This window comes from Papilio machaon, chromosome 19, assembly GCF_912999745.1.
Source record: "Papilio machaon chromosome 19, ilPapMach1.1, whole genome shotgun sequence".
Lineage (NCBI taxonomy): Eukaryota > Metazoa > Arthropoda > Insecta > Lepidoptera > Papilionidae > Papilio > Papilio machaon.
Genome location: NC_060004.1, coordinates 3804211 through 3818997, shown reverse-complemented (window position 1 = coordinate 3818997; position 14787 = coordinate 3804211). Strand labels below are relative to the sequence as shown.

Sequence of the window (14787 nt, the reverse complement as noted above, 5' to 3'; positions counted from 1 at the left end):
ATAAAACGGCGGGCGACCGTGCACAATGCATCAGTCTCACTGTCAAGTAGAGAGGATACACACATACAACATGTACGCCAAACTGGTGAGTATTTATACTCATTATAATAAATATCAAGTGTACTAAAGAATAATAATCTGCCCTATATCTTAAAATGGGCTCTGTGACGGTTACGCTGAATTTTTTTAATAAAGTGTATATTATTTTTATTTTACTTTAAAATAAAATAAATACAACTTATTATTCTGTAATTTTTAAAAATAAAAATTTAGTGCTCACTACTATTCGAATAAAGTGTTTGAAATTCTAATATTAGTCTTACTATACAATACATATAAAATAAATTTCGTTGGTACATTTATCTCTCGTGTTTTAGATATTGCATTAAAGTAAAACAAATCATTAAAATAGAGAAAAAATATTGTAAACATTTTTATTAATAACACAGTAAAAATCAAACCCTTAAACCGTACACAGTGTAGTTACACCAGCATATTAAAAATGTACTAACAAAGTCATATCAAATAGCTGGAATGTGAGCTTTAATCTATATATTATAGTTGAATAGATGTATATTTATTACTTAAATGTAATTAAGATGTATCAGATTGAATTGCACATTCCCTCCTAACGCGACTTGCAAATCCTACGCAATATACCGCGCCCACCGCAGCCCTATGTTTAATGCCCACGAAGAAATTTCGTCGACAAGACAAATACATTGTTAAATTGCTAATGCTAATACGTTGTATTATACATTTAAATTTTCATATCATCTACGCCATTATGTGCTATAAAGATTTAAATTACGAACTGTATGCAGTTATAGAGTCCATATCCTTGAGTCATAGTCTCTCTTACGACCATTGAAATTAACGAATTGATTTTTTTTATACTTTTTTCTAAATGTATCTTGTTTGAAATTATACTTTTAAATGAATAATTTTTATAATCGTTTCTTTGGAAAAATATGTAACATATTTACAATTTTTGAATATGATTTTAAGGTAGAAAACCTTGTGAATATAAATTGAATTTATTGCTGAAGGAATTAATTTGATGTACATTCCTTTTGCCATAAATAAAGATCCCGATACATCGATCTTAATAATAAAATAATCGATTCGGTATACACAGATTCCGATACATCGATTTAGTAAGTGTTCTACATCGAATCACTTAAGCAAGTGTCATATTACACGATCAAATTAATTGGTGCATAACCGCCCGAAAATTGCATTGTTAACGGAATTTTTATTTCGGTGCAATAATAGTGTTGGTAATCAACCTATTTGTTATGCCAGGACGCTAATACCCAATTAACGGTTTTTTGTTCACTTTATAAGTCTAGTATGTTCGTAGCCTTTTTGTTCTTATTGTAACAAAATTAAGTACGATAAATAAAAGTAAATTAGAAAAAACAATATTGATAATATTGCGTATGGCTTATGTCTTCCAAAAGATACGACAATTTATTGTTTCTTTTACTCATACTTTATATGGCTTTTGTTATAAGATTTAATACAGTTTTAAAAATGTACTAGAAATAAAATTTATATTTACAATTTTTAACGCAATTAAAGAAATAATTTGACAGTAGTTAATTTAAAAAATATATTTTAACCGTACTTTGACCTAGAAGTATAATCTAGTAGTAAATAGGTTTATGATAATTCATTTTCGTCCCCAGTTCATCCTGTGCGTGTTGGCGGGAGTAGCGCTCGCCCGCGAGTACCCCGCTGGACTGCACCCCGCGGTCTGCCCCAACTACCCCTACTGCGACACCAACACCTTCGCGCGCTTCACCCCCGACGGCATGCCCATCCCCGAATGGGTCTACAACCCATCCATACTGCCTGTAGCCCCTGCCGAGTAAGTATACATATAACAATTGCTGCACTTTTAGTGGTCGCTGAGTCACTTAGTGCAGTTTTAATATGAAACTATATGAACTGGTACTGAACGTGTTATAAAATACAAATTAATCTTTGTAATTTTGTTCCAGCCCACACGCAAATGCCGCTCCTAAATACCCGGCTAACTTCAACGCCGCGGCGTGCCCCAACTACCCCTACTGCTGGTGAACAGATCTCAACACGTCCCCTCACAATAATGTCAGAGTTTCTAAATGCAAGCTAGCTTTGATATTCCCTCCAAATATCTAAGCGACGATCTTTTACAGCCTCATTTTATCTGAAACTCTAAGCCATTATGTCAACCCCACTGCCATAACATTTAATATGTGTAAATATTCGGGTTACATTCTAAAAATGCATTAAGCATTTAATTTTTTTTTGTAAAGAAATTTTGTAAAAATTGTAAATAAAAAGTTAATTATAAACTATTCTTTTCTTTATAAACCTAAAATCTATTAGTGGGTTTTTAAAGACTAAAACATAAAATAATTACAACAAATTATTAAATGTGTACACAATATTTTCAGCGCTTGAAGTACAAATACTAATGAAAACCCCCTCAAAAAAATCAATAACAGACATCGATTTTTGTTAAATGTCCCTTCGCCTTGTGCAAGATCATTCAGGCCAATGTATTAAATATTTAAGCGGCGTATTGTATTGTAATCGCTGTTTACAAATAGGTAGCGCAAGGACTTGATTTCGAACGCAACAGGATTCCCGCGCGGTCAACTTACAACTGTCACTCGTCACATGTCAATGTCATATTGACATGTCATAGAATTCGTAACATTCTAGAATACTCTCTATCGGAGGGAAATCTGCGCTGATTTTTTAATTTTGTAACATTATAAAAAGACACAAGTAAATTTTGTTTGAATATTAAACAAACTTGTAATTTAAAAAAAAATGTACGTTCCTAAATAATAACTTAAAAATATAACTTACGTAATTGAAAATAATTGCATTATCAATTACAAGATTGAATACCTCGATTAAGTAAATAATTTATTTTATTATAGAGCATTTTAATTCTTTGTCGGACAAATGCAATATTACGTGTCACGAAACAATTTTGATGTGACGCCGTAACTGCGAAATATACGGCCAGTTGCAATTAGTTACGCACTTGCCAAATTAACAGCGCAATGTATCATAAACATTGAAAACTTGTAATGTAATAACATAACCTATCTAGCGTTTGAAGGAAATTCTCCACTTTTTCACGCTTACGTTCTGAACGTTCTTAAAAACTAAATAAGTAGAAATTATATTCAACAAAGAGTATACAAACCTATTTTTATTCTCAACTATAATAAGTTCTTAGAAGAAGTATTATGTATTCAAAAACTGGTCGCTGGTAAAACATGGGAAAGAAACAAGTGGACCGAAATCTATACGACTAGGTTCGATTCCCGCCTTGTACACGTGAAGAATTTTGTTGTCGGAGGCCAAAACCCACTTCGGGTCACTGCGTCACACTAGTTAGTTGGGTAATAATTTTAACATTGCGCGCGGAAGAATTGTTTTACACAAGTGACTCAGTGGATATAGTTTAATTATATATTTCCGTTGAACGCACTTTTACATCTCGTTTTGTATAAATAATGAAGATATACGAATGTTTCCGTTCAGATACTCTACATATTACCTTTTTTGTCAACAACATGTCAATAAATCTTCATTTAACATATAAGTCTCGCAGAATATATAATGTAAGGAAGTAGTTCAATTGAAATCCGTCGTACGTTTTAATAAGATCAAATAATTACTTATCTGTAAGACAATTTTCGACGCGAACCACAAGAGCTTAAACATTTTTATTTATAGTCGGAGATAAATTTTATCACGAAATTAAAACAGGCTGCAATGACAGCATTGAACAAAAAATAAATCTTAAACTACCCTTGTATTTTTTGATATAAGCTTATACAATACAAGTCAGTAAATCACAGATTATAAAAGATTGTACCATTCTTGTATTCGCTCTTTTATGACAATTTAACTGAAAGTAAAAAACAAATTTCCCTTAAGAAAATCCTTGAAAAATGTATGTTACACTTTGCATTAAAATCTCAAGATAAAACAAATAAAAACACATCCAAATGCGACTATAGGGACATGAGACTCAGGACTCTAACCATTTTTGAACGTCGCGACCTCTATCGACTAAAGCAGTATTCTACTAAACTTATTACTATCAATTTCTCGTCCATTCTGACATTATTATTAAAAAATGTTAAGGCGAAATTGCTATCTAGTTGACTATATAAGCTTAAGAAGCATTCGGTGGCCGTTGAATTATAATAAAGTTAAGGAATCATCAACATTCTGTGCATCACTTCAATGCCAATTTCTATATTTATATGAAAGGTAAGTGATCTTAGATCGCAGCAAAGAGTAGCAAATTTATTTATAAATCAGAGCCTGTACTCGGGGTCGATTTAATAAAAGTATTTAATAATACTACATGTCATATTCATTAAACAAAATCGTCATAAAATTCTAAAGAAAACAACCAATTGACTTGATTTATTAAATGTGTGAATACAAAAATTGAAGTAAATATCTGATTCTTAAGATTTAAACAAGAATAATAGATAAATAAAAGCTTCGCGTATAACTTATATTTAAAAAAACCACAAAACTCGACTGAGTGAAGCTACAATGGATGAAATAGCACCATCTTTTAGTTGCATTTTCAAACTAGTATTTAAAAATTTAAAATTTTAATTAAAACTAAACTACTAATTCAATGAAACAATTAATTGTATAAGAAAATACTCGAAAACATCTAAAAAATTATTTAACGATACAAAAAAACTTGAACCACTGTAACCGTGTTGTATATCCTAAAGACACCTAAGACACCCCGGGCACTAAAGATGAATCGACTGACACCTCCCTTTTCAAAATCGATTCAGTCGTTTACGCTTTAGGCCGTCACCAAGGAATTTATATATAAAAATCCACATAAATAAAAACATAGTTTAAATAGTGTAAATCGTTTAATAAAATGATAAAAAAAGGGATGCAGTGACTCACTCATCAATCTTGGAATTTTGTATGTACAAACTAGATGTACTGCGTAGTTGCTATACCGTGAATTTCTACTCTAGAAACGCTTACACAAAAACATATTGTTGTACCTGTCTTTTCCCTAAAGAATGAGAGGGATGTCTATATATTTTAACGAGTGTTTTGGTACATAACCCAAGATTACAAGAACAAAACATTTGGTATTATGTCAGGGACACCAATAATTTCCGCATTACTTATAACTTGTAACATCTACCCACGGGCGTATGTAGTCATACGACTGTTTATAAGTAAACATTTATTGGTTAAGCATATTTTTGCATGGAATAGTCCCACTTATTACCTCCTTATTGACGACAAAAAGATCATTATTACCCTATATTTTATATAAGGTTGGCAGTCGACAGCTTTACTTACTTTGTATTGCTTTTAAATGGAGTCTTATATTCCGTTGTTTTTAGTTTGTTTTCGAAATTCCTTTTCTTCGGAAAGATCCTTTGATACCTTAACAATGCGAAGCACTAAAAGCAATACCAAAAGAACGCTGCCTGGGCATTTGGTCATAGGCACTTAGCAATGACTATGGAGCGGTGACGTTACGTAATTTTACAATTTCCAATCGATGAAACGCAGTGGAAACAGTTAATAGACATAGAAAATGTATAATATAATGTATAATAGCTAAATTAAATCAAGAAATAATAAATAACTTAGAGTCACAGTAGAGAATACAAGGTTGTATTTTAATATTCTTCCGTTGTTTTCTTTTTGCTACTTTAACATTCTGTTCTATCAACTGGAAGCTCAGTTGTTCTTCTATTAGTTTCTTAGATGTCTTCATAATGTCGGCTACTGACGTAGTCTCAGTGACGTAATTTTCTATCTTAATGTATATAGAGGCACAGCTTTCAGGAGTCATCTTTGTAATAATAAGTGTTACCATTAACATTTTACATTTTATTAAAACATTTAACAAATCTTGAAACTTCATAAACAAACGTTAGATTAGTTTTAATAACAACAGCAATCTGTTTATTTGTACGTTTTGCTATTTTATAACGACAGGCGTACAATATCTACATCTAAAAGCAAAGTCACTGCCTGATTTGGTTCTTATCTTATGTTTAGCCATAAAAACAAAAATGTTTTAATTTATGCACTGACATCTATATATTGTATATGATATCTATGAGTTTACGGCTAATGATAATGCCTTACGGCATACGGTTTGGTATTTGAAATATCGCTATTTAAAAGTTTGTCACAAATAAAAACTATAACTGACGAATACCTTATTTAACAGTGGTTGAAGAGAACTTAACAGCGATTGTATAGACACTGCAGAATGCAACGGTTTGTTCGTAAGCCAACCGTAATTTGAAGTCGAAATATTTCTTCTCTCTATATTGCTTGAATGTTTTATCAAAGATTCAATCTGTAAATTATATTAATAATTTTGAGGATTTTATGACAGGAGAAAATCTTTGAGTATGTAAACTTACATATCGTGCAAGATCCCTAGACGTAAAACTTTGAGCCGAAGTATTTTTTTTGGAATAATTTTTTAAGAACATTTTATCTTACTTTTATCCGGTAGACTGAAGTGATATGCAGCCCTAGGACAATTAAAAATGGATAAATAAAGTTTTTGTGATATAGTACATATTGATTCATGATAACGTCCCGAATTGACATTTAATTTTGTCGCCAATCTCTACCAGCTCAAGTGGTTCAAAGCTTATCACTTCAACAAAGTTTCAATTAAACCAAATCGCAAGCAATATTGAAGTTACGGTACACGCTTATGGATTCAATCTATATTTTTAATACAAATCATTTAAAAATATCAAATTTTCTTTATAAGATATATAAAAATATTTTATATGACTATATAAGTATTGAGACGCGATAAAAAAGTCTTTTATTTTATTTTATCACACTTAGTTGAAAGACGTGGATCAATTAGTTTAAATCCATTGCCCGAGACAAATAAATTGAAACTATTAAAAATGACGTTGCCAAAAAATGATTTCATAAAATGAGTTTTGGCTCTACAAGTGATGGAGTTTTAAGAAAAATTATTAAGAATGTTATATACAGAATGATAATCATATCCAGAGCGTTCTGTTGTGTGCCATTGGAAAATATTACAAGCTTTGTGAAGAAACCAAAGTCGAAATCGAACGTATCCAATCGCATATCTAATGTCATTACTAGATATAAATCAGGCGACGGTAAATTCAAGCCAACAGAAAATTACCACAAAGAAGAAATAAGTTCAACGCCACTGAAACGTGGTTCAACTCGATATCTGATATACTTACCAAAAAGACCGAAGAAAAATCACAAATGCTTCCAAATCGATCCTCTCAGCATAGACAAACACGAAAAAAACTTGAAAATGTGGAGCATCAAAGAAGTAAACTCCTTGCACAAAAAAGGTACAAAAGATATATCGAATTTGATCATCGACAAAAGTTATATAACACATGACGGTAAAGTTATAGTTAAATTAAAGAAAAAACCTTTCAATTTGAAAAGGTTATTTTCAAGTAGACCTAAAGTCGCCATCAGTCATTCGATAGCGTAAATATAAAAATTAAAAATCTTTACGCAAAAGTAAAAAATACCATTTGTGAAAATGTTTTATTCACTTTCTTAGTTTGATCTTATAACTTGTCTGTTTTTTGTTAAAATTTCGAGGTTATGTTATTATTACAAGGTGTCAATAAAACTCAAATTATTTTGTGAATCTTTATTAAACATAGCGTGAATAAATATTTGATAGTAACTAATAATATACCCTTTCTGGTAACTGGTCGAATGTTATATCACAGAAGAACATGAGAAATAATATACCCGTGAGTGGTTTTTTCTCGACAAAGCGTGTTATTAACCACTAAAAACAAAATAGTGCAATGATGTAAAAATATAAACTTTTATTACCTAGCTGTGCTTTTAAAAAAATGACAAAATAAATAAATAGAAAATTCAACAGAAATTTTATAAGAATAAATTAACTAAATAGTAATTTTTGCTAATGGTAACACATTTATTTAGTTTTCATCTTTATTTCCGCTGAGTATGGCCACATTGCTATCGCGGGCGCCAAGCGCAGTAACAAAGCAGGCTTTATAGCATTTAATAGGAATTGTAAGAAGTAAAAGCAGAACGCATTGCTTCTATTTATATTGTCTTGGGCGTGTTTAAAAATGTACAATATAATAGCCGTGCTAAATGCTGATAAAATCAATGAACGATTCCTCGTATAATGACGATATCTGAAAAAAAAAAGTTATTGATAGTTTTGAAGTACACTGAAACACAGAAGAACTTTAACAGTGGTAGATCGCGGAACAACAATATTTATAGGATGCACGAATGGGCCGGGTAGATCGGTGAAATACCACGACCACACAGAAAACTGGCGTGAAGTGGAAGCAATCCCGTATTCGTCTGATGAGTGTGGTGCCGAAAGCCTAATTTTAGTGTTTTTTCCCTTCCCATCCTTTCCTAATAGGAAAAGGCAATGGGACTATATTATCATCGCATAATAATAAAAGATATAAGAATACAATTACTTCAATGTGTATGATACGTTGGCAATAGTGTACTTACTGTGCGACAGCGGGCGTGACGCAGAGCGCCCAGCCGAGCAGGCTGGCTGTGGTCTGAACTAGCGCGAACATCGGCGTCGTCGAAACGTGGATGTCATCAGGACTCTCGCACCAACGGAACGCCTGACATACGAACTATTTATAGTACGCGCGAAGTTGGCACGTCAGGCGCAAGAGTACTCTTGCATCCGACGTGCCAAATCAAACTTCTTTTGAATATTCAAACCTTCGCCTTTAAGTTGAATTTATTCCCCACTTACCATCTGCACGGTCCATTGGGGGTCTATTCCGCATAGTTTTAAACTGAAGTACGTAACGACACTAATAGCAATGGTCAGCAAAGCGCATATAACGTGCCAGAGCAATGCGCGACCCGTGTCAGACGCACCAGTACCGTACTTCCATATGTACGGGTCAGACACGTAAATACATAAGGCTGGAGCTAGGAACGAACCTACAAATAATACATTGACAATTTCAATAAAAGTTAAAAAAAAACTTAGTAAAGCTTTGACCCTTCGTACAAAAGGCTACGTAATTCGTCGAACCTACGTTTGCGTGCGCTTCATACGCACAACGTTAAATCTTCGACGCGAGTGGTCGATTCAGTTAGTACAGACATAGTCAACTGTCAACTGCTCCGCCATCTTAAAAATTGCAGCAACTTTTAGAAACAGATTGCGAGCGATTGACTTCGGCGATGACAGATAAAAATGTCGGCGACGAGCGCTGTGTACGAACCTCTATGACATTGTATGCGTAAGTCGCTTAGCGACTAAAATCTCCGGATTTCGAAGATTTACGTTCCCTTATGTACGAAGAGCCTTATATTGATTCGCATCGGCCCGTGAGTAGTGAGCATCAAATTTAGTTCATGAGCCGTAACTCAACAGTTTTTTACTCTGTAGTGTGACCTGAACTTTTGAGCCAATTCAGGGCTGATTTACACACGACTAGGATCTACACTAAAGGAAAATATCAAAATCTAAATCAAATAACGTTAGTTGGTCAAACTCTTGATTACAGCAATGAGTATGTTTGTTACCTATCAAGATGCCGAGGAAGCACTGGTGCGGAAAATGCGTAGCGACGTACAAACGCGCCAATACGACTGAGAACAGCGCAAACCCAGATACTGGGTATGCTACCAACTTCCACCACCATATGTAGCATTTTCTAAAAAAAGGAAAGAATTGAATCAGCCATCAGTTTAAAAAGATATTATCCAAAAAAAAGATCAAAAAATAAATCACCATGTCTGAATTGAAAATTCTAACCAAGAAAAGCTACAAGTGAAATTTAACTACCATAGTTACATAAATAAATTATATCTGCTATGAACTACAGTTGGAATTATAATAGGTTATGTTACCTATCATTCATAACATGTGATATCCACATAAGGCCCAGCAATAGTACAGTGGCCGCGGTAGCCGAATGGCCAGAGGGACAGCCGGGTCCTGTCTCACAGGTCTGACTAAACTGGTACAGATGTGGACGTCGTGTGCCATTGTAAAATGATGTCTCTTGAACCCACCAATATGGACGGTCTTCTAATAACCACCTGGAATTACAAAATATCTGCTAATGATTTCATACTCAGTCATTTGAAAGTATTATTGATTTGCAATGTATGTATGTTAGCCTACATTTGTTGTAATTCAGTTACAGAAAGCTTGACTTGCACCTTAAATAAAAACTTAAACTTCTTGCATAAAACAAGTTCTGTCATATCAAATGTTTTTGATATATCAAACAATACCCTAAAATAATTATTTAAATTCTTATATTTTAACTAATATAAATAATTTTATACAAACCATTTCATAATAGCATTGAGCCAACCTCCAAAAGCTAAACAGAGTAGTAGTTGAGCAGCAAATACAGAGTCAACAATGGAGATCAGAGGAAACAGCACCTCTACAACATTGTGTGGGTTGGATAGATGATTCACAAACTCAAAGAATTCTTCTGAGTCTGAGAACCTGTGGAAAGAGAAAACAAGAAATTGTCAACTTAATTTACTGTGTCCAATGCTCAAATTGCTATAGTTTTTCTAATAGAATATGAAATATTGTAGTTAATTTTTTTTAAGATTTCTTTTTAACAATAATAAAATTAACTAACGTGCATATGCTGTCATAGTTCTAGAGTTCAAATTACAGTTAAATTGAGATACACAACAAAAAAATCTTTATACTGTAAGGATATTCGATATTACATTTCTGAATTAAGCTATTTTAATTCAATACTTTTGAGTAGAGTTATTAAAAAAAAATTGGTACCAATTCTGTACGAATTCGATGCAGGAGACGCCAAGCGCGTATATCTGCTCCATTATTGACTCTTATCAACACTAATCCATTTAAATTAAAATGTTAGAATCATGCTCAATGTCTTTTTATCATATTTTGGTTTTAATTATAATTTTGTGATAACTGATAACCTAAACAATAACAAACTTTTTGTTTTGTAATGTCACGCTCACGTTCACGTCAGTGTCACTGTCAGATGACCATGGGTCAAAAATTGTAATCTTGAAGTTTAATTTCATATGTTATTTTTGTTAAATTAAATATTTTTGATTACAAAATAACCACTAGGTTACATGTTTCTGTAAAATAAAATAACGCTAGTTTACATTGGAAAGATACGTCAAAACATTTTTTTTTCGATAATTTTATTAGATTTGGTTTAAGTGTCATCCAGTGACAAAAAGAGAAACAGTTTTTCTTTATGCTGTTAAATTTGAGTTTATGCTTTTGGACACAAGAGGGCGTAAGTAAAGTCCAAAGTGTGTAAAATGTTTAGTCTAATTTTATGCCATAAAATTGCTTTACACGTAGATTTATTCTTTGTATATATTGCTTATATAATTTTGTGAAATAAACAAGAATATACTTGTGTCTTAGTAAAAATACAAACAAAAATTAAGTGTATTGTTACTAAATTTTTAATTCAACACTTCCTTTAAAATATTAGTTGACATTAAAATATAACATTCTTCTTGAGACATTAAATTCGTTTACCTATTTGCAGAATAGTTAATTAACTAGGTTATAATTTTCCTAGATATTTGGTTCATTAACCTTCCGTAGATGGCGCTCATCGTTGGGAGACACGTGAGCCGGGATTATTGTTTTAATAATTGAATATAATTCTATGGTACGAAATACGAAGGTCCATTCAAGTTTAGCTTCAAACTAACATATTTGATATAATTTAGTATATTTGATGAAAAACATATTGCGGTATTTAATTTAAAACCAAAGCCCTAAAAACCCTTCAGCTAAATAAACTCATGAAACCTTTGAGCAAAACACACTCTAAAAGCCAAATTTGGAAATGCTATGGTAAAATTAATTCGTGGTTTCTTTGTAACACCTTTTTAGTTAATTTTATAAACTGAGTGTAAAGCACGCTATTGCATTGAAGTACAGCTAAGCTGTATGTAGAACATTTTTATTCTAGTTCTAGATTGCTATATAAAACAACAGTACCTATTTCGCCGACTGTACCCTAACTGGAAACTCCTGCTGGAATTCGACTAATTTAATCTGTGAGCGAACTCGAGATATTTCTACAAACGGTATACATATGATAAAACATATCTAACGATATCCTTTACATGAATTAGAGTTAAAGTAAAAAGTTTAAACACGAGTCCCAGACAACAGTCATCCATTGATGTATCTATTAGATGCAAAATGTTAAAATACTAGCTGACCCGATACTTTTCTTAACTATGAATGTTTAATTTCAATTGATTTAATTATTTGACAGTTACGTCAAATGACTGGCAGTTTCGTAAAAGTAATATTGTCGTTAATTTTTCTTAAATTTTCTAATGTTCCTATCAACTCCCTGATATTTGTAAAAATAACAAAATCCTAAACTTGATGATTCTAAATTTAAAAATAATTGTATAAAATCTTGTAACTTCTCTTAATATTTAATCTCTCGTATAACAATGCCGACACTCGTAAACGCTGTATGATCACGTAGAATTATTGCATTAAAATATAATCTGGCCCCAACACCGAGTCGGGGGGAATTGGGGGTAAATCGTTGAAGGTAATATCATGTCTCCCTATCATACACACTGGGCATTCGTATCTTACATCTCGCTCGCGCAGAGGAGGCCATTATGACTGGAGATTTTTAATAAATATTAAATGTCGGACTACAGCAAGTTATAACGCTATTTACTTGTTTTAAAGAGGAAAATTTAAACAATAAATGAAAATAAGGACCGCAGAAATTTAAGCACGAAAAATAACTTACCAAAAACGATATTTCAGGCATAGAACTAACTTAAACAATGATAACACATTAAAATGGATTTAATTAAACCCAAAATTATCAGACTAAAAATAATTGTCATCAAAATTCTATTTAAAAAAAATAATACAAAGAAAATATATATTGTTCATATATATTGTTGTGAGTAGGTATTATACGATACTCACTAACCGTTGCAAAACTAAATATTTTAGAAAAATAATTTTTTATTAAGTAAGTTTTAATTAAGTAATTTTTTATTAAGTAGTAAGTAAGAAATAAGTTCGTAGTGAAAACACTACACACACTACAAATATAATATTTCACCAAGTACTATTGTAGATCACCCGAGTACCGCTGGGTAAGAGCTGCTAGTTTGTATAACAGTACATATCAATTTATTTTTATAATTAATTCTGACAATTTTATTGGTATCATGTAAGAAAAACATCAGAGGAAGCCGCACACATGCTACTACATGACCATAATGTCACATCAAACATTTTTAAATACACCACTTAAAGCACTAAAGCTCACTCCGTAAACGCTCCTAATATGTCACAGTTAAAAGTATCGGCCAATAAACCGGCAATTAGGGTCGAGATGTGTTTTTTTTAAACATAAATAGAATGGGGGGACGCATAATGTGATATCCTTGTTTGTTTCTAAAAAAGGATGCGAGCCAATGCGAGCACTCAATTAAATGGATGGCTGTTTATGATATTGCATAATAGATTTAACTTTTTTTTACAAAACCACTCTTGTCACTTACAATTTTTTTTGCGGCCAGTATAAAGAATTTTATTATCACACAAAAATTTAAAATATGAATTAAATAATTAATAATTAAATTAGTGAAAATTAACAATGTTAGATTGGATAACATTAGCAATTAATATTTTTTATTAAAAATGTTACTGAAAATTATATTTTTAAAGCGTTAATTTTCAACTAATGTGCCAGCAACATTTTTTCATTTATGTTCTTTATTATCTTAACCCTCGAAATGACAAGTAAACAAAAATAGATTTATCTAATAAACGAGATAATCCCGTCATCCTTTATTTTCGTCATGATTGATAAAATGTGCACATGGAAATTAAAGGATCAAGGTTCCGTCGTTTAAATTTGTTTTATTGGATTGATTGTTTATATTTTAATCTTCAATTTATGTCAATCGAGACGAAAAAGACATAATCTATGTTTTTGATCAGTTTTAATTTGAGTCCCCTTAATAAAATAGTATTATTTGGTGCGTGGGGTGCGGTGTCTCGCCAATATCACAGCTTAAATCAGGTATGATTTTAAATTAAGAGCTGTTAATTTAAAGAAAAATCGCCATTAATATTTAACCTTACCTTTAATGAGCCTCTGGCTTTCACTTACTTCCTAAAACATACGCATATCAAGATGTGGTTGTAATCAGTTTTGTTAAACTCGAAATGTTTATTATAGGTTACTTACGAATAATATTATGGTCGAAACTATCTGGATATTTAGCTGATGTTAGACAAATTCTGCTAAAATATATATTCGTCTACAGATCTCCATTTTGAATTATAATGGGGATAAAATACAGGGTCCCGAAACTTCCCGAGTCGCAGGTGCCACGCGCGGCACCCCCTCGCGGCAATTTGACAGACTATTAATCCGGATTTAGCAGGTTTTAACCGGATTAGGGGCGGATTTATCCAGTTCTAAGTGGTTTAACTGTACGCTGTTTTAACGACAGTAGCTGTCGTCAGTTGCTACAATGACTTTAGAATTGAAATTATTATATTTAACGGGGTTGAATATAAAGTTAACTAAAATGGTTAAGTATCGGAACTTACATATCGATGCCTCCTACGATTAAGGGCCAATGCGCAAATTTACAGTAGAGGCTCTCAAAGTTTCAATCATATAGGAAAAGATACCGCATAGGCATAATAAG

At 32.1% G+C, this 14787-nt stretch overlaps 2 protein-coding genes across 2 annotated transcripts; one reads left to right on the top strand and one right to left on the bottom strand.

Annotated features, from left to right (window-relative positions):
* Positions 1-2282, top strand: LOC106715251 (cuticle protein 1). The gene is made up of 3 exons (XM_014508492.2): positions 1-85; positions 1692-1873; positions 2007-2282. Exons 1-3 carry the CDS (start codon positions 26-28, stop codon positions 2083-2085), a joined length of 321 nt encoding a protein of 106 aa, XP_014363978.2. The 5' UTR covers positions 1-25; the 3' UTR covers positions 2086-2282.
* Positions 2283-7965: 5683 nt separating this feature from the next.
* LOC106715232 (glucose-6-phosphatase catalytic subunit 1) lies at positions 7966-11001 on the bottom strand. Its single transcript, XM_014508468.2, has 7 exons — positions 10859-11001; positions 10394-10558; positions 9946-10137; positions 9619-9749; positions 8834-9027; positions 8575-8696; positions 7966-8237 (listed from the first exon to the last, which is right to left on the bottom strand). Exons 1-7 carry the CDS (start codon positions 10909-10911, stop codon positions 8009-8011), a joined length of 1086 nt encoding a protein of 361 aa, XP_014363954.2. The 5' UTR covers positions 10912-11001; the 3' UTR covers positions 7966-8008.
* Between the last annotated feature and the right edge of the window lie 3786 nt (positions 11002-14787).

Bases quoted from the DNA above. Each gene is read 5' to 3' on its own strand.
- LOC106715232 (XM_014508468.2), bottom strand. From the start codon at position 10,911: ATGGAGCAGATATACGCGCTTGGCGTCTCCTGCATCGAATTCGTACAG. The intron at 10,559-10,858 runs GTACCAATTTTT...CTCTTTCCACAG, and splicing joins ATCGAATTCGTACAGAATTG to GTTCTCAGACTCAGAAGAAT. The intron at 8,697-8,833 runs GTAAGTGGGGAA...TTCGTATGTCAG, and splicing joins CCCAATGGACCGTGCAGATG to GCGTTCCGTTGGTGCGAGAG.
- LOC106715251 (XM_014508492.2), top strand. From the start codon at position 26: ATGCATCAGTCTCACTGTCAAGTAGAGAGGATACACACATACAACATG. The intron at 86-1,691 runs GTGAGTATTTAT...TTTCGTCCCCAG, and splicing joins ACAACATGTACGCCAAACTG to TTCATCCTGTGCGTGTTGGC. The intron at 1,874-2,006 runs GTAAGTATACAT...ATTTTGTTCCAG, and splicing joins CTGCCTGTAGCCCCTGCCGA to CCCACACGCAAATGCCGCTC.